Below are 24,830 nucleotides of genomic sequence, written 5' to 3'. Positions count from 1 at the left end.
GATTAGGTTTGGTTGCATTTAATTTCCCTTTGGGATCAACAAAGTACTTTTAGATTTGAATTCTTTGCCTTTTTGCCACATTTTATTTTTCTCAATGCCAATAAATTGATGCCTGATCATATTTGGAATGAAATTGGATTTCCATCACTACTTTTAGGGTTTGTCTCCCCCTAATGGTCAATAATGAGATAGTAGAGCTTGATTTTGGATTTGTGCCTTCTCAGTGCAACTGAACTGTTTTGTACTTGGATGTTTTTCCTAACTTTCCCCCGATTGGCAGCTGACACACTAACTGCAGCAGAAACCTAACCCTGATTTTCAATGGGTGAAGTGCCCCTACCCTCACTATTTATATCGGTTATATAAATTTATCAGATGTTTTTATGTTCTATTAAAATAATGGGTAGAGCTTTAGTTGCACTCTGGAACCTGGACTTTGACAGCTTTGTGTTGTGTTAGGTGGGCTGTGTGAACTGTAGTGACAGCTGTAGACTCATTTGTGTTGTTCTAGGTCAACAGAGACCCTTCTGATGTTTGTCAAACCCCACAGCAAACTGCTTTGTGTGTTTTTGTGCCTTTGGGTGTGTGTGTGTGTGTGTGTGTGTGGGTTGTGTGTGTGTGTGTGTGTGTGTGTATCCTCTGCAGGATGTATTAGTGGCTGTGAGTTTCCTTTCCCTGTCTCCTCCCCCGGCGCTCCTTCCCTTGCTGATGATTTGTGTGTGGTGTTTGTAGTGGAACTCGACAAGGGACCCTACGGACTGGGAATGGGACTCATTGATGGCCTGGTAAGTTTCTAGATCAAATCTCCTGTGGTCTGTTACTGTTTAGGAAGAATAGATCTGATTTTTTATTTTTTATTTTATTTTATTTTGCAGCACCATGTTAGTGTAAGATACAGTTGATTTTGTAAAAGTGCTGCAGAGCTTCAATGCAAAGACATGAAGCTCATAAGTGATGGACAGAAGCAAATGTGTACGCTTTTTCAGTGGACAAAATATGAGAAATAACTCATAAAACCACTGGTGCTACATTGTTGCTACCACTGCTGTCGATTCTTTATGAAGCCTCTCTTTACCAACAGGATGGCATTTAGTGTTAAGTTGGAGCAGAGTCGGATCTTTGAGTCCTGCCTCCATCACTCTGAAAGACGGCTCACTTCTTTACCTTCTGAATCAGTTTGTGTTGATCTGGACCAAGTGACATTTAGGAGTGGGCAATATAGATTCAGAATTTTATCACAAAATTATTTTGTACTATTGTGATGACAATAAAAAATTATCATAAAAAAATTAAGTAACTTTTTCAGGTGACTGCATGGCACAGAATTCATAGCACCACAAACATAAATTCTTCTCTTGAAAAATATTCTGATTTGAAATGAGCTTCTTCAGGATGCCACATCCTGAAGATGTGGCATCTTCAGGATGCCACTTCTTCCAGTTTGACACTGGAAGAAGTGTCAAACTGTGGACATATTCTACTTTTCCACATAATTATTTTTGTTTTACACAAAAGCTCAGCCGGACTGCTTATTAATGGTTAATGGTTCAGCAACCACAATACAGCAACTGTAGTACAAGTTAAAGTCATATGATTACCATGGGACATGGGTAGGCAAGTAGGCATCTGTTGGTTGTTATGGAGACTTGGTGACTGCAAGATCCAGTTGCTTTTTTTTGTTTTGCAGTGAGATAATAGTGCTGCAATAAAATGTGAATTTATTTATTGATGCAGGTTGCATCAATAAATGTAAGCGGTGCAGTATGGAAATCATTACTCATTTCTAGGGATGCTCCGATCAGGTTTTTTGCTGCCGATTCCGATACCGATCACCCATGAGGCCGATCTTTGCCTATCACCTGGATTGGCTGTTAATTTTTCGCTTAAGGTATAAATGCTGCTATGTGATCTGGCAAAATGGAAAAATGATCTGGCAATAAATTCACCTAATTTAGAAATAAATTACAAAATATTAGCAGGCATAATACAGCAGCTATTCAGTCAAAAGGACAACTGAAAAACCTGCAATCAGTATAACAATATTTAACAGTAAGATTCTTAACAGCTTAAATTATACATGAGTGAAATAAATCTTACAACACTGCCTATCTCAAATAATGTCAAGAAAAAAAGAAATATTAATTCAAAGTCAAATGCAGGTTGCATCAAAATAAACAATACTGAGCTAGTGAATCAAAACTTCCTGATAGCTTTTCTAGCTGATTAATGCTGGTTCTGATTCGTTGTTTCTGACTGAGCGGAGTAATTCTGCAGAACACAGGAAGGAGGCAGATCAATTTTTTTTTCAGAGATTATCTATCTCATGTAGCAAAAGTTTTAATACAAATGTAAAATCTGTTTTTGTTTGTTTATGCAGATGTTCAGTGTGGGAGTTCAAAGCTCTGTCTGGTAGTAACCAGTAGCGCGTAGCGGCGGTCCAACAGTGGGAGCAGAACCAGTATCTCACACCGCTAGCTCGTTGATTTAAATTATCGGGTTATTTTGTCTAGCTTTTTGTAGATTTTTCACGGAAATTGGCCGATAATGACCGGTGGCCGATCCATCAGCACACCTTTACTCATTTCACAACGTTGGGACTGACTGACTGTAAATTAAAAGCACCAGACAGGAATTTGAAATTTCACAGTTCTAATCTTACCAAGTAAAAGGGTCTAAAATGTAGATTTTTAGGTAAATTATCAATTGTAAAAAGAGAATCAAAATAAATCTGATCTTATTTTAGTAACCAGTGTGTATTTTAGCCAAACTATATCCACTTATATCCTCTTGACCTGCAGTAACTAACTTTCCGTTTGGCAGCACACACCCCTTAACGCTCCTGGCATTTATATCCGGACCCTGATCCCCGATGGGCCGGCTGCATCCGATGGCAGGCTGAGGATCGGCGACCGCATCCTGGCAGTGAATGGGACCAGTCTGATCGGAGCAGACTACCAGAGGTAAAGAAGCGGTGGAGAGAGCCATCTTCCCTCAGTGTTCATCTTACAACTGGTGTTGACCTGTTAAGCTGATTGATCGGTTCAAGCTCACACAGTGATGTGCTGTTTATTGTTACTCCATCTCTGCTGAGCTCCATGTAACCAGACTCTTCGTCTCCTCCCTCTCTCACTTCCGCTTGCTTGCCCCGACAGCGCGGTGGATCTGATTCGTCTGGGAGGGGGTCGACTGCGTTTCCTGGTAGCCAAGTCGGACCCCGAGGTCTCAGACAAGATCAGTGCCTCGTCCTGCTGATCACTGCCCCACTAGCACCACGATGCTGACACACGTGCAAATCTCAGCAGGGTTCACACAGCTATGGCTTACATGTAAATATCAGACTGGGAATCCTGAGTTTGTAAAATAGCATCAGAGCATCATTAATCATCATCAGGCAGCTTGGTGTTTAAAGCACAGGAGATTCCCCTCAATGTATGGAATATTTCCAGCTCTAATTCCAGTTGGAAATAGCTTGATTCATTGCTCAGCTATCACTTGGAAGCAGCCGTCTGTAAAACTGGAGAGACATCCTTCTGTTTATGTCAAAGCATTTGATGATGTGCTTTTGGAAAGGAATGTTTTATAAAGTTGTTTGTTAGGAGTTTTTGACACCATCAAACTTTTGTGATTGAATGTTTACTTTTTGTACCAGGCTTTGGATGTAAAACACCTGAAGGTTCTGGCTGAGGAAGCTGACTCCTGGTGGAAACATTGAGCTTCAGGTCCTCAGTGCCGCTCTGTTCACACTGTAAATACTTGTAAATATTTTATCAGCTAGATCAACAACAGAAAGCAATTTGGGATTTATTCCTGTTTGTGAGGAGAAAAAAACAAAGACCTATTGATGGAAAATGTTTTATGGAATGATGGGACTTTAATTATTTGTGTCTGTATTTATTTTCACTTTATTCTGGTTTGTGCATTACAGTAACTTTTTTTACATGCTGCTGCAACATGTACAGTTACACAAAACACTTGAGTGTTCATGTTTAGAACAGAACAAAATAATTTAAAAAGAATCCACGCGGAGGAATTTTCTGCTGAAACCAGTTGCCTTTGATAGACTAACACATTTTAACTGGATCTGAAGGAATCCAGTTAAAATGCTGTTTATTAATTTGAAAAGACTTTTTAGAAAGGGAAAAAAGACATTGCTCTCTGGGGTGACCCTGTTGGGTGAGAGAGCTACCTGCATAAGATCCCTTGGCAACGTTTTGGTGTCTTGCTGCACATTGGAGTCGCAGTATCCATAATTTGAAGGAAGGACTGCCTTCTTGTCGAGGCTAAAACCCTTTCATGGTAGGATTTCTTAAGTGAAACAAGCAAACTTGTAAACAAATTTGTAAATCTACAAATGATTAAAACTTTTTCTCCACTGTAAGTCATGACTTTGCTGCTCCATCAGCGCCGTCTTTATTGGCCCTGCAGGTCATGGAGACATTCAGTCCAAACACCTGACAGCACTGCATCAACGTTGCCTTTCATATGGAAAGAAGCGGGATAAATGTGAGAATTAAAAGTGCTATGTTGGATATTTCATCATTCTGATGTGTTGCCCTACATATCAGAATGATGTGTAGGGCAACACATCGTAACAAGGTGGTTAAAAAAACTGACACGGGGCCAAACTGCTGTGGGAGATTTCAGGCTGTCAATTCGTACTAACCTGCAAGATGTCTTGTACCAACAATTGGTCATTTCAAAACATTTTCTATAATCTACTCAGTTGTCATAAATATTAAGATATGAGTTCAATAAATAACACCTAGCAGAAGGTTACTTCTGAGTTAGAAAGGGTTCCTAATCAATCAGAATTCTGATTAGTCATCTGACAAATCAGATGTACAATCAAGAAACAAAAGGTGAAATACAAAGTTATAAAATGTACAACTAAACGATATGTTAAGCATTTTATCATTTAGAGTCGTATGACGAAATGTCCATAGGAAGAGATGGAGATGGGGTCATGAACTGACCAAAGTGACAACTAGACCCAGGGCATGGAACACTACAACACTTATCTGCAGCGTCTCTGCTCTCATTCTAGAAAAGTTCATTGTAAGAGAAATTTAGGTCCAAAAACAAGTTTGAGTGAAATCTGGAAAATATTACATGTTGAAATTTAAGAATGTGGGACTTTAGACCATCTTTTTCCCCATTAACCACAGTTACTTTATTTCCTTGTGAATTTTATTCCTCTGCTTTATATTTATTTTTTGAAAATATTTCAATTTTGTTTGTATGGCGCATCACCTCATGCATGTAATCTGATCAGTATTTATATTAAGAATGATGGTACACAAGAAAACAAGATATTGTTGGATTCTTTGACAATAAATCAACTTGTTTAAATATTATGTTTTGTCTTATGTAAGAGAAGACAAGGAGTTATGTCAATAGAATTTTAATTTGTGCTACACATTTTAACAAATCACAAAAACAGGGACATTAAAAAAAATACCCATTCCCATGTTTACCTGTCCATGACAGCTGCTCTTATGCAAATTTTTTTTCCAAAATAAGAACTTTAATTAGCTTTGTTACTTAGCAGAGCAGCATACAATCATAATGCATCCATCTGTTGTGCAACAACAATCAGTGAAATCTTGAGCATGAAGCCTGTGTGAGGACATTCTGAGGTGCTAAAGGCAGAGTGAGGAGACAAAAGAACGGGGGAGAAGGAGAGATTAATCACGAAGGAAGAACGGTCAATGAGGAGTGCAGGAAAAGCAAGCTGAAAGAAAAGAATATGCAGAAAGTTCTGGAAAGAAAGCTGAGAACAGGTAAAAATTTCTGGTCACGAGTTGGTCCCGCCCTTTTTTTCTCTTAAGAAAACTGAAACAAGTTAATTGACGCAACGTAACTTCTGCTGCCGTAGTGTTGCTGATTGTGTACTGTTTAAGCGCTATATTAGTCTAAACCAGTAAAGCTGTCTACAGGCTAAAATAAAATTTCAGATAAGTAGAAATATTTTAAGGCTTTGAGCTACTACAATAGCTCCTCTTTGTGCTAAAACAAATCTGAGCTGAGGCCATTTCACCTCTCCTCACACCACTACACAAACTAAACAAATGAAAAACAATCAATTTGTCAGCATTGGGTCAGCCCTCCACTTCAGTCAGCCTCCAGTAGCTGCCTCTCTTCATCCTCCATCATCAGTCTGTTGGGCCTGAATGTGAGGAGCTTCACTCTGAAACACCTGGCTTGTCTTTTGCATTTCCTCAACATCCATTTTTTTTTTTTTTTTTGCTTCTATGAGAAGGCAAGAGGTATTACATTCTGGTCTTAAGGTCATACTTTTATTTCTCTGAGCCTGTTTGTTTTTGGGGGATTTGGGTTTCATTTTACTATCTAGGAATATTGCTTCTTTTATAAAACTACAGTCATGATCCAGGTCTCCCAGGTGACATAAACCTGGTTAATGTCTCCATATTCAAACTAACTAACCAATGCAGCAGTCAAGGATGGGTCTTTGGCTGGAGTTCCACCACATTCCTATCTCCATTGTTTAGAAAGTTAAAGCAGTGCTAAACCATTTTGCTCATCAGGCCTAATTATCTTCAGTTTCCTTTGATTAACGTAAGATGAAACAAACTGAAGCCAGATTCACTCGCCTCTAAAATGTAGAACAAATATACATTTTATGTCATTTTGACCAAATTCATTCCATTCAACAAATACAGTCGTATTTATGTCAAAAGGCAAAACATTCAGGAGATGACAGGATGCCCGTTGGATACCTGGTGAGAGACCCCAGGTTTCATTGTCGGGGCTCATGGGTTTGTGACGTCATAGCAACAATAACAGGCTGCGGGGCAGATGTAGCTTGGTGCTGAGCAGATGCAGTCTCTCCTTCATCCTCCATCTTTGTCCGCTTGGCCAGCGGCTCACCTGCTGATCCAGAGGAGGCGTCTCCACCGGATTGCCGGCCCACCAGCACCGGGGGGGAGCTGGATGCCTGGGCAGCCAGGATCTGCAGGGGGCTGCTCAGGCCTGGGAGGCAGAAAGCAGAGTTTAGCTCTTATGGATGGTGCTGGGTGCAGCAGAACAGCTTCTCTCATCAGTTCTGGGCCAAAATGTTGCAACTCCAATTAAAAAACATATGGAATGTTTCACAGTGGGAAAAATACTGATTTTTTAAATCTGGCATTGCTTATGGATAATTCAAAACAATTAAATTACCAACAGATTGAAAATGTCTCAAAAAGTAGAAATATTACCTTAGTTTGAATTGGACGTTTTTGTAAAGTGTCTTGTTTTAGAAATAAAACTGAATAGAATTATATTCATAAAAACCAGAGAAAAAATTTTCTCTGGTTTTTATGGAGGAGGTCAGCCTATGGGCTGCCTCCTCCATGCCATGTTACACTCATTAATGCAAAAGGAGTCCAGATTGAGTACTGAGTGCAGACACTTTACAAAAATTTCAGCATCCCTTTCATACTGTTCCCACAGGCATTTAGAAAAAAAATTCCATGACTTTTCCATGACCTTCAGTATAATTTTCCATGACCCACATACAACAGGTTCATAAAGAAAAGTATAAGGCTGAAAGACGTAACCCCACCAAGTTGAACTATAGCGAACATGTAAAGGTGGAGGCAGATAGGGAGGAAACACAAATGACAGGTATGAATTGAAAAGTGTCAATTAACTGAGGAATGACCTGAAGATAATGTCATAAACAAAAATGCAAACACATGTACATGTATGTAGACCTAACTGTGTTTCACACAGTTAACTGTGTTTAACTGAATAATCCTAATTGGAGGCTTATTCAATGATTTAATAAATATATATTGTTCATAAAATAGAATAATAATAGCTACTGCAGTGTGTATTAAAACAAAGAACGGTTCTCACTGAGAAGCGGCTCCTTCCTATTAGTAAGAGCTGTTCAGAAGAATTGGCTCGTTCGTGAATGTTTGCAGGCAGTATTGTCATACGTCCACAGGGCCGGACTTAGGAGGGCATGGGCCCCTGGGCCCTATACAGTAATCAGCCACTGTTTCCTATTGCTCTGTCATGAGAGAGGGCCAATGGACAATCCCACCCACCAGGTCAACTCTCCATTTGCACAGTTTACAACAATCACCTAAAATCAGTGACTTTTTTGCACACACAAAAAAATAAACCATCAAGTCAGGTTTTTTAAAGATCGGTGATCAGCCAGCAAATTCCAATCAGTGCACCGCTGCTTTTTCATTTGTCTGCAGAACAGTTGATTACTGTAATCAATGTAAAGACCATTATTGCAAAGAAAATATATTTAGTAGTTATTAAAGAAGTACTTGAGCATCTTGAATATGTCTACATATTTGACAGTGTGTTCTCTATTCATCTTCTATGTACTGTATTTATTTATCCTTCATAATTATCCTTTTTATATTTGTCTCAATTCTCTTTCAATTTTTATCAGTTCTATCTTTCTCTCTAATTAACAGGTTTATTTCCTTACCAAGCTCAGATAGCCAAGGTGAGTATTTCCCCTCTGACAGCCAAACCTGGTCAAAACTTTTATTCTGTGGTGCCTGGATTCCAGCTGCGTCTCAGGGCAGGGCTGGACACACTTTAGTTATTCTGTAAACTTTGGACCTTCGCCTGTAGCAGTAGAACAGTTCCTCCTCCTGCTGCTACTAGCTGGAGGCTAGTTCACACCAAACGTGTTTTGGTTTATATTCAAAGTCTATGTGGAGTGTCAGACCCATTGGACTTGCAAAATGCGCTGCAATGGCCCTCCATGTAGACTTTGAATGTAAATCAGGCGTGCCTGACGCTCAAAACACGTTTGGTATGAATACACCATGAAGTTAGTTCCACTTTTTTAAGTTTAAGAGAGCAGAGCACCACATGAGCTTGTGAACCTGTTCCGATGCTTTAAAATTAACATCCATATTTTGACAGCTCCTTGCTTTTTGGTCAGCCCAGTAACACGAACTCATCAGTTTTTACCCGAATATCAGCACAGATTATCCCCTAACCTTGTTAGCTTGGATATTTTCTTCATCACCTCTCTGTCACACTCTTCTTTTTCTTTCCTGTGCTCTGCTGCTGTATTTTCTGTTTTCTGTTTCTGTTATTTCTCACTCACTCAGTGAGTGAGAAATAACTCACTGATGCTTATCGCTTATTACCACCGATTAGATAGACATCTTCTCCTGCTCTGAGACAAACTCTGCGCATTTGACTCGCATGCGGCAGCATGCGAGTCAAAAGGGGAGGCATTAGATGACATGTAATTAGTAAGTCACATTATTGCTTGGATTTGAATCGGTATAATTTGCATCCAATAAGAACAAGGATGTTGACAAATAAACTGAACAATATGCTGGCAATTTAGTGACATTTCCACAGTTGTGGCCTTGACTGATTTCTCAATGTCCGACACAGACGAAATGAAAGACGAGAACCACAGAAACACACGCACCACAAAAAGGAAAACAGCATTTTTGGACCTTAATTGAAAATTCCATGACTTTCCATGACCTGAAATGAAGTTCAATAACTTTCCAGGTTTTGAAAATTAAAAAATTAAATTCCATGACTTTCCAGGTTTTCCATGACCGGTATGAACCCTGCTTTCTTGAATTAAATTAACTTTTTATTGACATTCTGATCTACAGAGATCAGCTGTACCTAGAGAAATGGACAAAGCTTACCAGATGAATTAGCAAAGCTGGTTACTGTGGGAACAGCAGCAGTGATGTGTTTGCCATTCTGGGTAACAGGACGGACAGGAAGTTGGTGTAACCCCGGTGTGACATGGCGTCCCTCTCCAGCCTGCACCACGCTGTCCAGCGTCTGGATCACCAACTCTCTGTTCTGCTGGGCATCTGAAGAGGAAATAAACGACTCACAAGTTAACATCCCATTTGGATGCATTTAGCTTTCAGAAAAGTGACATAAAACTGATTCTCTTCATTAACATTAATGTCATTTGTGAATCCACACCTGCACTCTAGGAGACAGGGACAGCTGTGGTCCATTTAAAGCGGACCAAATGTCAGGTGTGAATTCACAACATGCTAAATCAATAACATACACACTCATTTTTTCTGTCTTTTCACAGTTTGAGAGATAACTAAGAAGGAATGCTGTATGTCCACCTAGCCTGACCATTGCCTTCCTGTGCAATTCTGTTCGAAAAAATCTTGTTTCCAGCATAGTCTGGTAGAGTTTTTGCTGGCCAATCAGTGAACAGAAGGAGAAGTTGAGAACGATGGGCTGCTTTAGAATTGTCTGTCTGTAGTTTTATCAATGGCAGCAGAGGAAGTGAAAGAAGCTGTTCAGTCTGTGTTGGACTCACACTCTAAATATTAAATTATCATTAACAGCTGCCTAATTTCAAATCAGTTCTTCTCTGTGGAGGATGGTTGCTTACAGTGCAGGCAATGTCCGGAAGCTTCTTAGTATTGAACACCAGTACAATGTAATGCTGGTGCTGGTGCATTACATTCGACACATGGAAGCGTTAGCAATTGGGTAAAGTTTAAAACCTCAACACAGGCCACATCTCCAGGAAGCAATGGTTTCTCAACAGCAGAAGTCTGCAGGTGACATTAGTTTGGTATAAACCACAGCCTTGTTTCCTCAAGAGGGTCTGGCCTCTCAGCAAGTTCCTGTCCTCACCTCTGATGTCGCTGTTGCTCTCCAGTCCTCCAACAGTCAAAGTGCTGTAGCCATTAGGGGGGGCAGAGACTAGAGGGGCGCTGGTGACCACACGCACCATGGTGACGGAAGGCTGCGGGGCACTCTGAAGCATGTTGATGGGCTTCAGGACAGTTGGGTGGGGGGGAGCAGCCATGATGACATGCTGAGCGCTGACTGGGGAGCCTGTTCACACACATTTTCACTCATTTCTCACACTGCCTTAGAGTGGGCAGAATGTTTGGTGTTTGTTTATCTGGGCTTACCTGGGGCGCTCTGGGAGTACCTGTACTCCGGCACAGACGCCAGTTTGCTGGCCAGCTGCTCATGGTGGTCCTGAGGGATGGGAGAGCCCTCTCTGCTCAGACACTCAGGAGTCTGCAGCCCACTGGACGAAGGGGACAGCAGCCCCTGATGGGTGGGAGATGCCGGTGCACTCCTGAATCAGAAAGCCAAGGAGAAGAAAATTCAGCCACATTACTGACAAACAGCTGTGATGTCATGAGGCGCAGTGTTGCTGCGGCCATCTTTCACCAAAACACAACTCAACACAACACTTACTTGGTTCTGTCCAATCACATGACAGCAAGTGACAGAAGCAGACAAAGGGGATAAAGGTTAACCCCATTCAGTTCAGTGTTCATGTTGGTGCCACTGACAACTAAAAAAAGAAATCATTTAGGATTATACCGTGACGACAAAGGTCCGAACGGAGTCCTGAAGCAGGCCACGCCTCTCTGCCGTCTCTTCCTGAAGGCTTGTTCCACCAGCTTGCTCTCAGAGGCCGAGTCGATGCGCCAGAAGCTTCCCTTCCCAGGCTCGTCCTGAGAACGGGCTACTTTCAGGAAGTAGCGGTTCAGAGACAAGTTGTGTCTGATTGAGTTCTGAACAAAACACAGAAAGCCGTTGTAAAAACACATTCCTCCCATGGAGATAACTGGCTAGAGTAGGACATTAAAGTCATTAATGTCCTACTCTCCACCATTACAGTTTTTGTAGACACATAGCATAGGTGCATCTTGGAGAAGTCCATTTCTCTCTGTAATCCCTTTGAAAGTGTAAAGATTTTGGATGTTGTGGTCATCCACTTTTCCTACCACCACATTTTCCTTCCACTAAACATTACACTAAAAGGATCTACAAAACCTGGTTTGTCAGTCTTTTATTGGTCTTGAATTTTGGGAATAAAAATATCTCACTCTGTAATGAATCTGCAAGTTTCACTTTCTAAAGTGAATTACTGAAATTTATTCTATTTTCGACAATGTTCCTGTTCACCAGGAAGCACCCTGAGTTTGGCTCACAGCCTCCCAGATGGATGAGGAGAACTGTACCTGCCAGCCCTTGTCTGCAGTGCGGTAGTAGGGGTAGTGTTTGGTAATGTGGGCATAAATCCCGCTGAGGGTAAGCTGTTTGTCTGGAGCTGAAGAGATGGCCTGGACAATCAGTTGTGCATAGGAATACGGAGGCTTGGACTCATCCTGGACAAACAGAGAAACAATCTCTTGTAAGTCTTAAGAGATTTCTCCTGTTCAAATAAAGGATCTATGAATATGCATCACAAACCTGTCCCCTGCTAGAAAAAGGACAGGTCTGTGTGGGACAGACATTATTTTTACCTTGGGGCTGTCGCCGCCCACTGACTCCACACGCTGCTCACTTCCCCCACCTCTGTGCTCAGCAAGACTTCGCCTCTGCTCAGATACAGCCTTCGCAGCGTATTCTGCAGCTAACTGAAGGTCGGAGGTCACATTGCGTCCATAGCGATACCCTGATGACCCTGCCCCTCGAGGGCTAGCAGGGCAGGAGTTGGGAACACTGTAGAGAAGAGAAAGGTGTGTGCTTACGTTTTCCTAGGTTACTTTGCAGAGGGCGTGTGTATATATCAGCCAATGGCAGCGTGAGGTTGTGTTGACCAGCTTCCTCTCTCTGCGTTTGCGTTATGCTCCAGATGAGCTGTGCAGTGCTACGTTCACACACAGCTTCCCGTGGGCTCATGGAAGCAGAGCAGAACGAACCAACGAGGTTTCACACTTCCACTAAATGTTCAGCTGATCTCCAGCTTCAACTTCCTCACAGAAACTCTGCCACCAAAACAACAAGCAGCAAATATGTAAAGAGAAACTGACATACAAACATAATAGTCATCTTTACAATGGTTATCATGATTAATGCTGATTTGAACAATGTAAACTGTTCACTTCCATAAGAAGTCAGTATTTTATGACTTGATAGGTAAAGGTTATGTAACCATGTGTAAGTGAATATAATCTGGAGAACGTGTCAACAGGGACACACAGGGAAGCAGTAATCTGTTTGACTGCAGCATATTTATATGGTCTGTAGCTTTTAAATGCACAAAAATGGAAAATTAAAACAGTTACTGATGAAAGACTTAAATCCTTAAAGATTTTTCACATCTTTGAGAGAGATTACTAATCAACAATCACTCCAGGATGTGATAGGCCATCAAATAGTTACATGTGTGTAAAGTAGAAGAAAACTAGAGCAATCAAATATTTGAATCTAATAAGTAAGCAGGGTTTACAGCAGATGTAATTTAACAGTAGATTAAACTGTTCTGTCAAAGTTTCAGAGGTTGGGAAAGGAAGAAGAAACAAACAGCTTCATGAAGACTGCAGTGTTTCCTCTACCATCACCTGCTCTCCAAGATCCAAGGTCTTCACAGGTAAAGTTATTGATTTTATTAGTCTATCGAAGTAATGCCACACCTTGAGCGATTTGTACCACCATATGTGGTCGCTCGTCTCATTCACACAGGTAACACAGCCCCAGGGTGCGAGCACCAAACCACAACGCTTGCTCAGCTTGCACAAGATCATCGCAAATTTTCAAAAGCACTAACGTCAAAGTTGACAAAAGCTGGATGAAAACAGGCACTGTGTGTCCAACACATTGGGAGTGTGGGACACACGCACCTAGTCAGCTGCACACGCAAGCGGGTGAACTCACGATCCCGCCAGCAGACAAAGAGTGTACAAAAAAGACCTGTCACAAAAAACCAGCACCCAGGATTTCTGCGTTTTTTTTTTTAAATGTGCCAAATAATTTTGCTTCAATGGTAGCAGTTTGCTCTCAGCAAGTAACAGCTGAAGTAACTCTTCTACTCCTGGTTCATCCGGAGGAGGCAAGAGTAGAAAGAACTGATAGCTCTGCTCTTGACATGCAGCAAAAATCCACTCATCACCAGATAAAAAGTGTGACCTGGTTTGGGTGTCAGGGTGAATCCCTGACACCCAATAAATAAATCTATAAAGATAGATTTATTTAAGAGATATAGAAATACATTTTATGGAACATTAATAGAAAATATTTTCAAGTTTCCAAATTATTTTCATTTTGTTTGTATTAATGGTTGTTACATAGATTACACCAATCAGACGGATTGCTGTTATTAAAAGAAAGGGGTGCTGGGAGGAAGTACTGGAGATGTTTAAAGGAGGATTAGCTTTGAAAATCTCACAGAATCTCACTTCAATTCACTATCTGGGAATGGAAGCTAAACCTGCTGAAACATGGCAGTGTGGGCCCTGGTTACTCTGCAGCAACTGCAGTCAAAGTCTAGGTGAACGAATTTGCATAATTCATTTTTATTCCATAAATAGCTCCTGAATATTCTGAAGCATGGAATCAGCTTCAGAATAAAATAAAGACTGGAGCTGATTTGGATCTTATTTCACTGGACTTTTTTTGAGCAACGTGATTCTATCAGTCGGTGTCAATGCTTCTAAACTGTTTTGTAATTTGTTTTAAACTTGTGCACATATTTTATTTTACGTTTGTGTAACCAGGTTCTTAGCGTTGCAGATTTCTGCCCAGGTCCCTCTTGAAAATTAGATCTGGATCTCAAAGGGCTTTTATCTGGTTAAATAAACGGAAAAAAATAAATAAAAATGAAGCTGGAATTTATGAAAAAACTGTCAGAAAGAGTCTCGGGTCATCTCGTTTAGGGTTTCCAACAAGCCATTTAATGGCCACAACACAAGGTTCTCTGGCCATTTGTGGTCTACATGGAAAACTAACCTTGAGCATCATCCTGAACACACCAGAACCATTGTAGCCACCCTAGTAGGAGTTTGGGATTCAGAGGCTACACTGCTTACTGATTTGGGGCCCCTGAGAACCTGACCTGACTGTGGCTAACCCGTCTCTGCTCTTGTTTTGGTTGACGAATGTCTCCAGCTGCTGGAACGTCTCCAGCAGAAAAACAGTGGTCCTGCACAGTATTGACTCAGGAAGGATGAAAACAAATACAAGCCATTTATATTTGTAAATAACATTTTAAAATCCATGCATCATTTTAGGGCTGTTGTAAACGAATATTTTAGTAATCGAGTAATCTATCGATTATTCTTACTAGGGCTGAAACGATTCCTCGAATGATTCGAGTACCTCGATTACTAAAATTCCTCGAGGAAAATTTACCTGCCTCGAAGCTTCGTTAATTTATGTTTTATTAGTTAGCGCACCGTGTTCCGGCCGGGACTTCATTTGCGTTGCGCGGAGCTCTCACTTCCGCCTCTGAGTTGTTGACAAAAGCTAAGTCTCAGCGACATAAAGTCCAATCTTCAAGATTGGCCCGTGGGGATTTTATTGATTGATGATAATGCCCGACTTTTTATCGTTTTTGGGGAACCAATAAGCATCCTTAAAATGACTGGGGGAATGCCTGGAGTACGGCAGCATTTCTCCTCCGGGGCTGCTGGTTGAAAGCGAACGGCGGGAAGAGCGCTGAGGTGAGCGGATAGACTGAACAGGGCGGGCGGCTGAGTAGCTGATGCTTACCGTGTAAATGTAGCTTTACCGACGAACCGCACAATAAATTTCATATCCCGGTCTGAAGAAATGGGTGGCAGAGCGCATTGTACATGGCTGGTAGATGAGTTTCTGAGTGTGACCAGTGAAGGTGTCGTAAATATCCCGTATTGCTTCCCCCCGTGTTCGTCCCCCGGTCTAACGGTTCGTCAGTCCGCTGGTCTATTTCCTCCCCATCTTACGTTCGTTCATTCGCCCTCTCCTCCCACTCCAGGCGGCATTTCCCGTATTTTCAAACCCAAAGCGTGACAGGTTAGGTGGCAAGGTGAGTTTAATTAATCTATTAAACTCACTGAAGATGAATACATAAACTAAAAGCTGGATTGTAGACATTTTTTATAAGCATATTTATGAGCCTGCCTCTTTGTTATTAAATTCAATATAATTTCAGATTTTTCTATAACTTTTCTTCTGGTTAACTTAGAAAGTGAGCTATTATTGTTACAGGTTAGTTTTCGAAACTACAAAAAAGCAACTGTTAGGGATGCTCAAATATGAAAAATTGGACTGATATTGATATCTGATAGTAACACCGGTATTATGCCAGATTTACCAATATTTCATTTTATATATTTTTTTAATCCGATTACTCGATTAATCGTAAGAATAATCGATAGATTACTCGATTACTAAAATATTCGTTTACAACAGCCCTAATTCTTACGATTAATCGAGTAATCGGATAAAAAAAAAGTAAAATGAAATATTGGTAAATCTGGCATAATACCGGTGTTACTATCAGATATCAATATCAGTCCAATTTTTCATATTTGAGCATCCCTAACAGTTGCTTTTGTGTAGTTTAGAAAACTAACCTGTAACAATAATAGCTCACTTTCTAAGTTAACCAGAAGAAAAGTTATAGAAAAATCTGAAATTATATTGAATTTAATAACAAAGAGGCAGGCTCACAAATATGCTTATAAAAAATGTCTACAATCCAGCTTTTAGTTTATGTATTCATCTTCAGTGAGTTTAATAGATTAATTAAACTCACCTTGCCACCTAACCTGTCACGCTTTGGGTTTGAAAATACGGGAAATGCCGCCTGGAGTGGGAGGAGAGGGCGAATGAACGAACGTAAGATGGGGTGGAGGGGAGGAAATAGACCAGCGGACTGACGAACCGTTAGACCGGGGGACGAACACGGGGGGAAGCAATACGGGATATTTACGACACCTTCACTGGTCACACTCAGAAACTCATCTACCAGCCATGTACGATGCGCTCCGCCACCCGTTTCTTCAGACCGGGATATGAAATTTATTGTGCGGTTCGTCGGTAAAGCTACATTTACACGGTAAGCATCAGCTACTCAGCCGCCCGCCCTGTTCAGGCTATCCGCTCACCTCAGCGCTCTTCCCGCCGTTCGCTTTCAACCAGCAGCCCCGGAGGAGAAATGCTGCCGTACTCCAGGCATTCCCCCAGTCATTTTAAGGATGCTTATTGGTTCCCCAAAAACGATAAAAAGTCGGGCATTATCATCAATCAATAAAATCCCCACGGGCCAATCTTGAAGATTGGACTTTATGCCGCTGAGACTTAGCTTTTGTCAACAACTCAGAGGCGGAAGTGAGAGCTCCGCGCAACGCAAATGAAGTCCCGGCCGGAACACGGTGCGCTAACTAATAAAACATAAATTAACGAAGCTTCGAGGCAGGTAAATTTTCCTCGAGGAATTTTAGTAATCGAGGTACTCGAATCATTCGAGGAATCGTTTCAGCCCTACATCATTTATCTTTGTTGGTCTGTCAAGTGGAACCATAACAACATGGATGTTTTTAGATATGAGACAAAATGCAAAGAAAGGTTTATTTAATGTGAAGCCAATAAAATATTCCCTTCATTAAAATAATGAAGCCCAAAGGAAACTTAAAAAAAACAAAAACAGAAAAGAGCAGGGAATCCAAAATCAGTATTGTTTACATCCTCATCCAGTCCTTTCATACTGAACAGATCAACACAAGCACAACTAAAACAATCCAACAACGAGCCAACGATACTGAGAACCAAGTTAACTATTAACTGGATTTGATTTGGTGCACCAGTAAGTCAATGTAGCTTCTAATGCACACATGTTTGTGTGGCTATCTTTGTGGGGACTTTCCATTGACTTCCATTAATTTCTACAGCCTAAACCTTACCCTCACCCTAACCATTACATACTTATCCCTAACTAAAACTCAATTCACACTTTAGTCCTAAATCTAACCCCTGAACCAAAAACAACGTTTCCCTTGTGGGGACCAGGCCTCTGTCCCTACAAGGAGCACAACGTAGTATGTGTCAGGAAAATGGTCCCCACAAGGTATTACACACACCTTTCTGGGAGTCCATAAGCTCTGATTTGCTTCTGACAACAGAGAGCCATGGATACCGTTCCATCAAGGCTAACAAGAGGGACAGAATACGGTTTGTTTACATTTCTTCACAGGGGGAAGTGGCTGCAGGATTCGTTTTTCACAATCGCTCAAAGTTTAGACCTTAAAGCCAATGAGGAAAGGAAAACAAATTTCTTAAGAATAAAGTGGATTATAACTGAACAAGAGTCAATTCTGCATCTTTAAAAAAAAAAAAAGAAAACTCTCCAGCCCTCCTGTGTGTTCGTAAAGAGAGGAACAATGATTGGTATTGTGTCATTCACTGAAGCTGCCAGACAAGAAAAGTAAGCAATCTGCCTGAATGAGACCATGTTGGTGTTTCAGGAGGAAGCAGAAGTTTCTCTCTGAGCCGCATGTTGCTACGAGTATGAACCTAAAAAAGGCCACAGGGGAAGTGGAGCAAAGAAGCATGAGCAATCATATTTATATTTGGTTTGTTTTGACTCCACATGTGAGGAAACATTATCCGAGGGCTGAAGTGGGGGAGGTGAGACGGGGGTGTAAGGGAAACCACGAATGGACTGAAAAGTGGCTTACAGGCAAAACTCTCTGCCCAATAACCAATCACATGCACCATAGCTGCAGCCACCCCATATAAGGCATGGACACACAGGCCCACATTGGTGGGTATGATTGTTGTACAGGCAAGCATCCACCACCAGAGGGCACTGAACCAGCAATCAAACTGTATATAGTATATAGTACAACATTTCTGTTGAGATTTCCACCTTAAATATGAAATGTGTTAGAAATTCAACTTCCACTAAATAAAAATAAATCAAATGAAGCCCAGTTTTTTAAATGTATATGCAAAACGATAAGCAGAGGGTCAAATGTGATGAGACTGAACCACAACTCAATAAATAAGAATACAGTAACTTTGTAATTTTGAATTAATAAGTTACAACAATATTTAAGTATTTATGAACTTAGTTAACTCATGGTGCAACTCCAAAAGGAAAAAACAAAAAAATGGTTTCTTTAACACCTTATTAAATATCCTTACATGTAGCTCTAAAATGATTTGTATGTATTAAATTTAGCTTATTTGTTTGTGTTGTCAAGTTTAAATTCAATTCACTCATATATAAACATTAATGTGATTAAAACAGGACGAAGTAAAGTTAATCTGGTCGGCTGCATAAATCCTTGAACCTACAGGCTTCAAGGTAATCAGTCACAATGTAAACATGTTTAGCTTTATAGCTAAATGTGTCATAAGGCAGCTAAAAAAGAAAAAAAACTGTCTGCAGGTTGTGTGTTTTCTTCACTAGTTCATGTCTGTCATCAGGTCAGCTGCTCATCACCAACACTCTGCTGCAACAAAACCTCACACAGTGTCACCGTTTGACGCCTAACCTGAAGTACTTCATTATTTTTTAGCACTTCATTTTTTTTAAATATTTGAAACTTCTGTTGAATATTTTAAGATAATAAACAAATTCCTAAAAATCATGATTGGGGTAAAATAATTGCTACATTATATTTTTGAAATAAATTCCGTTCAGTGCAGTCATGTATTCAGATTAAAACACATCCAGTCAAGTGCAACAATTAGGTTCCAGTGAAAAGTAACATAAAAACTGCATGAGCTTTGTCAATTTATTATCAATTTTTAAAGTCTCATATCACCAAAATGTCTAACAGATGTGCACTATAAAATAGAGAGAAGTCTTTAAGCAAGAAAACGGAATCAAGAAATGAACCGTCTATGAAAACATTTAACTGGGATCAAAGCTGAATGTAAACTTGTCAGCTAGATGTTCCACACATGTATTGGTGGCTCACCTGATTGTGCCGGTGGGTGACGGCAGCGGGGAGCCAAACGCCCTGATGTGCTCTTCATGCTGCTGCGCGGTGGGAATGCTGATCTTAAGAGGGGAGATGTGGGGCAGCAGCGGGCGGGGCGGGGGAGAGGGCTGCTCCTTCTCCCTGTGCTCCTCCACTTCCAGGAGTGACGTGAACTGGATCTTGATGACGGTACTGGGAAACCGAAACACACACCTAGAAGAGAGAAGGACAACAGTGAGAGGAAAGACATGAGAGAAAAAAAAGATAAAAAATAAAAATAAAAAAAAACAGGAACTTAGCCACACTGGTTCGTTCTCTCCTCCACAAAGACCTTCAGTGATCAAAGGTTTGAGTTAGCTTACAGAAATATAGCTTAGCTATCACATGATCAGTAGAAAACAGATCCTTACTCTAACAACACTTCAGACCAACACAAGTCAACTCACAGAAAAACAACAAATATCACCTGAAAAGCAAAACACAGCAAACCTTTGTAGAGGTTAGGTGTGCAAGAAGTTCAACACATTTAGAATTTACTGCAACAGGAAACGCAACATATAAATCTAACAAATATGTCACACAACATACAAATAAAACATGGCTACATGTTTAAATTACCTCAAAAGTGTGTTTATATAATAACCAAGCAGTTTGTGGGCAAACACACTGTACTGGTGTAAAGTTTACACAAAAACCTGTTTTCCTAAATCTCTCTCTTCTTTTATACTTTTAGCAGGTCTGAGCAAATGCCTGAATAGCAGCGAGAATCACCACCAGGCCATCCCAGTTTAAACCTAAACAAACCTTTAGAAAAGATATCTGTCTAAATGATGTGTTAAATATTTTACAATAAGAGGACGATGACTGGTTATATTTTCCTTGTCATATAAAGAAAGTGGAGGTTGTTTTGCTGAAGAAGCAAAAATTTAAATCGAGAGAAAATCCAACAAATATATGAAATGGACACAGGCAGCTCTGAGACAAAAGGTCAAAGGTTTAGAAGTCTAATCAGGCCATGTGATCTAATGTAGCATCACCTGAAAAACACCAGGGCCAGCTGTTGTATGCTGTGTTGACCTGTAGCCACTGCAAGTCATTTTATGACTTGAGAAGGGAATAATGAAAAGACTGCATGGAAAATCTGCTGGGACCTCTCAGAATCCAGTTACCCAAATGCTACCCGAGTCAGCATTCATGAACAAAATTCTGTTAAATTGATCAGAAAATTACACTATTCATCTGCCACATGTCTGAGTAACACTCAACTGTTGATTGTGGAAAAATAATAGGAATAATAATAGGAATTCAGAAACAGAAAAGATCCTTTGAATAGATGAATAATTATGGATTAAATAACTAATGAAATTGTCAAAAAAGACTGATGTCAACACCTCCCCAACATAATTTATTAGACTGTTTCTTTTACAGAGAAGTTATATAATGTCATAGGGGGAAAATGTATCATTCTGAACTTTTTAACATGCTTGCAGCACAGCTTGCATTAAACATAACATATGAGGTTTTTCTCAGTTTCTTGGTAGTTGTGCTGTTAAGTTCATAAGAAAGAACTTTTTTCATGTCACTTTTATGACTGCTACAACTAAATGTAAAACTAAATAGCAATTTTGTGTTTAGAGTTCTACTTCATTTAACAGAATTTCAAATTTCTCCTGCTTCAGAACAACTACAGCACAATGAAGTGTGTGTGTACATGCAATTTTAAATAACCCTAAAATCTTAATGTAAAATTACTATAAACTCAGCTGCATGTTAGTTAATATTTTTTTAATAAACATAGGTTTCTTCTACTACACAAAAGATCACCCAGATTATTGTCAAACTGTGTACTACTTGGAAAACCACATGCAAACATGGCTCTGGTGGATATGGTGTTATAGTTTCTCCATGCAGGTCTTCCAGGCAACATTTCCGGTTCAGCAGCGAACACGCCCCTAAACAGTCAAAGGAACCAATCAAACAGAACAACTAACCTTTTCAGTGATTTGTCAATATATACACATATCAGTTCTGCAGGTTACCTTTGTTTATTTACAAAAACTGGTCAGGGAAAAAAAAAAACCTAAAACATAATGCAAAGATATTTATAGTAAAGACCAAAGTACACTCACTAAGTAGGTAATTTCATTAGAAGCATACGTAGCCCAGGTTTCAGACAGAAACTAGAACTGTTTCCACATAACACGTGAGAGGAGTTGTCAGGGGTGCGCTTGTTTACATTAATGTTTACGTGACGGTGACACGTTGACTTAGAGCCACACAGCTAATATGAAGCTAACGTGATGAGCTAATGTTTTTTTTTTTTTTTTTTTTAAAACAAAAAAAAAAAACAACAACACGGGCCATTAACGTTGATGAAAGTTTTAGATTGGATTGCATGAATTTTTTTTTTTTTTTTAAATAATTGAACAATCTGCACACATTGTTGAAAACAGTATCCACATATTTTGGGTACTGAGTCAGTAGGCCAGAACGAATGAAGCAAAATCTGCTCAGAACTAAAACACAATAGCTACAGAGCACATATTATCAGGAAGACCCCATTAACAAATGAAATTGACATGTAATTTATAGTAAACAATGGGACGAACTTTGTACGCCCAAACAAAAACGCTCCCCCCCCTTTGACCGTGTAAATGTGAACATTAGAAAGTTGTATGCTAGGCTTCAATTTTATTTTTCCAGAAAAATAAACGTGCAGTAAACTTCTTAAAATACACACACAGTTTTTAATTTAAGTGCAAAGTATGCAAACTGATTAAAGACGTCATAAACCATGATGTGTTCATTATTTATGGCATATTAAAACTTTGCAAGGCGCTGCTAACAGTTAAGCTAACTACACTCACTCTCTGGGCAGCGGTAGCGGCGGAGCTCCTCTCCGCTGGAACACGCCGTCAACAAACACGCCGTTCTTCCCCAGACACCGCAGAGAGAAGCCGCCCGCCTCGTCGTAAGTTATCTGCAGGTGTCGCCTTGAAATAAAGCTCGAGTGACCCATGTTGATGTCCACCGAGCCGTGGGACGAGTTCCGGCCTATGGTGACCGTCCTCTGGCGCATGACAAACTCAAAGTCCCGGCCCTCGAGCCTCGCAAGGGCCTGCGGAGGAGTAGAAGAGAGCCTTGCAGGAAAACCTCCGGCATCGCAGCGAGCTTCCATTATTGGAGGACCCAAGACAGAGAGCGAGGGCTGGTGATAGGAGTGAGAGGTCACCGCGACGCGCACGGGGCTACACGGCGCCGACTGTAATGCAAGCAGAGCCCGAGCTCCGTTGTCGTCCCGGTAGTCTGCCATATTTTTCTGAAGGGGCTACACACTCGGGGAGAGTCTGCAACAACTTTTTCTTGTCAGGCACCGAAAACTGCAACGTGAGAGTTTTCGGCCAGTGCACTTGCTCGCTCTGAAGCTGACAGAACAACATGGAGTCCGGTCGGATCATAGGAAGACCCGGAGCGGATTTTCTAGGAATCGGACTGCTGTTGCGTTCAAAGACCCTTCTTGAGACCTATGTGTAGTGGTTTCCAAAAGGTTAATGGCAACTGCCACTTCTGTAAACACTACGTTTCCCCCCCCCACCCCCCTAAAAAACGACTTCCATTGCTTTGAAAAGAGAACAAAACAGGTTTTTAAATTTTTCAGTTTGTTGTGTTTTGTCATAAACATGGACACATACTGAAATGTGCCCATTTCAGTATGTGATTTCAGGACTCCAAAATCCAATAAGGCTGACCACACACGTAAAGGGATTGTTTGGAATTTATTAAGTGTGATTTTGTAAGAAAGATTGCCAGGTATAGCTACCTTACTTGTATTAGATGAGTAATTTCATTTAATATATAATTCAGGGATCAAATAGTAGCTTGATTCCCACTCCATCCGCTTTTATTGTTGTGTCCTTGGGCAAGACACTTCACGCCCTTGCCTGCTGGAGATGGTCAGAGGTCCTAGTGGTGCCGCTGCATGACTTCTCTTGTCAGACTGCCCCAGAACAGCTGTAAGCTACTGGCTTGCCACTGTCAGTGTGTGAATGTGTATGTGAATGAACATGTAACAAATAAAAAACAAAATAAACTAAGAAATTATAACCAAGAAGTATTTTTACATAGCATAATACACTGCTCAAAAAATAAAGGGGACACCAAAACTAATGTAACTCCCAATCAGTCACACCTTTGTGGAATCAATGTCACTAGGAGTTAAGTAGTACATTGATATTTTTGTTATTTCCTTCTCAATCAATATCACCATGTTAATAATAAAGTTCTGATAATATTTAATTAAGATCTATGTTATTTTTAGTGTTTCCTTTAATTTGTGAGCAGTGTATTTCAATAGGTTCTTTAACGTCTTAATGACTTTTACTCTTTAGCGAATGAAAATCACTAAATTATACATATTTGTCATTCTGGACTTGGCTCAGATATTGCTATTAGTAATTATGTTTTGAAAAGCATAGTGAACAGAGTTAATTTTATTCCTTTATTTATACATCTTTCCTGAGTCTTGAGACTCATTTGCAAGAGAGATCTTACTTTTTTTTCTCCTTCTTAGGTGCTTGTGTATGATTGCTTTACGTCGAAGTTCAGCTTATAAAGGTCTAAGCAGTGACAGCACTGAGAGATTCCCTATGACTGGATGGAACATTGCATTAATTTATTTCTGTGTAATATTTTGGGTACTGTGGTTCTTTTTTGACATATCAGCACTGCATTATTCATTTTGGAGCCCGTTAGAACCAACTGATTTAGATGGATAAATAAGTTTATTTATCCATGGATAAATAAGTTTATTTATCCATCTAAATCAGTCATCTAAAAAAAAAAACAAAAAAAAAAAAAACACTTAAACATCCACGACGGCAATGTGTCTATTTTCAAAAAAGTCCATTAGATCAAGAAAACTAATTTGATAATTTTGCTAAAATATTCATGTAACCAAACAATTTATTTTAAATAGGAACAAATCATGTCATAATATGAATAAATAGCAGGGCAAAGGTAGAACTTTGACTATAATGAGTTAAACTGTCTTAGAGGTACACTGAAAAAATGAGAATTGAGGGGTTTTTGAATTTGCACAAACAAAATAAGTTAATACTACACAATTCAGTCATCTTTCTTGTATTTACACAATTGAATTAAGAACAATTTACTTAATAA

At 40.1% G+C, this 24,830-nt stretch overlaps 2 protein-coding genes across 4 annotated transcripts in view; one reads left to right on the top strand and one right to left on the bottom strand.

The window, feature by feature from the left end:
• radil (Ras association and DIL domains) overlaps window positions 1-5,349 on the top strand; it is a 33,792-nt gene extending 28,443 nt beyond the window's left edge. For 2 of the 3 annotated variants that reach the window (XM_088008428.1, XM_014970847.2), the window contains exons 18-20: window positions 646-785; window positions 2,821-2,960; window positions 3,153-5,349. In XM_088008428.1, the coding sequence (XP_087864554.1) occupies window positions 646-785; window positions 2,821-2,960; window positions 3,153-3,252 (380 nt within the window). In that variant the 3' untranslated portion in view covers window positions 3,253-5,349. The remainder of the gene's footprint in view (window positions 1-645; window positions 786-2,820; window positions 2,961-3,152) is intronic. The other variant, XM_088008430.1, reaches the window with a different exon arrangement.
• A 36-nt stretch (window positions 5,350-5,385) lies between these two features.
• foxk1 (forkhead box K1) lies at window positions 5,386-23,263 on the bottom strand. The gene is made up of 9 exons (XM_014970850.2): window positions 22,520-23,263; window positions 19,650-19,865; window positions 12,264-12,462; window positions 11,979-12,125; window positions 11,335-11,528; window positions 10,911-11,083; window positions 10,627-10,830; window positions 9,657-9,830; window positions 5,386-6,990 (listed from the first exon to the last, which is right to left on the bottom strand). Exons 1-9 carry the CDS (start codon window positions 22,963-22,965, stop codon window positions 6,758-6,760), a joined length of 1,986 nt encoding a protein of 661 aa, XP_014826336.1. The 5' UTR covers window positions 22,966-23,263; the 3' UTR covers window positions 5,386-6,757.
• Between the last annotated feature and the right edge of the window lie 1,567 nt (window positions 23,264-24,830).

This window comes from Poecilia mexicana, unplaced genomic scaffold (genome assembly GCF_051168715.1).
Source record: "Poecilia mexicana isolate PSO_F unplaced genomic scaffold, ASM5116871v1 scaffold_2, whole genome shotgun sequence".
NCBI lineage: Eukaryota > Metazoa > Chordata > Actinopteri > Cyprinodontiformes > Poeciliidae > Poecilia > Poecilia mexicana.
Note: the sequence above shows the minus strand (reverse complement) of the source record. Positions and strands in the feature narration are given on the sequence as shown.

Excerpts from the sequence above, each read along its gene's own strand:
- foxk1 (XM_014970850.2), bottom strand. The coding sequence starts at position 22,965 with ATGGCAGACTACCGGGACGACAACGGAGCTCGGGCTCTGCTTGCATTA. Across the intron at positions 12,463-19,649 it reads TCACCCACCGGCACAATCAG|TGTTCCCAACTCCTGCCCTG; the intron begins GTGAGCCACCAA and ends TCTTCTCTACAG. Across the intron at positions 12,126-12,263 it reads TGGGCGGCGACAGCCCCAAG|GATGAGTCCAAGCCTCCGTA; the intron begins GTAAAAATAATG and ends CTGTTTGTCCAG.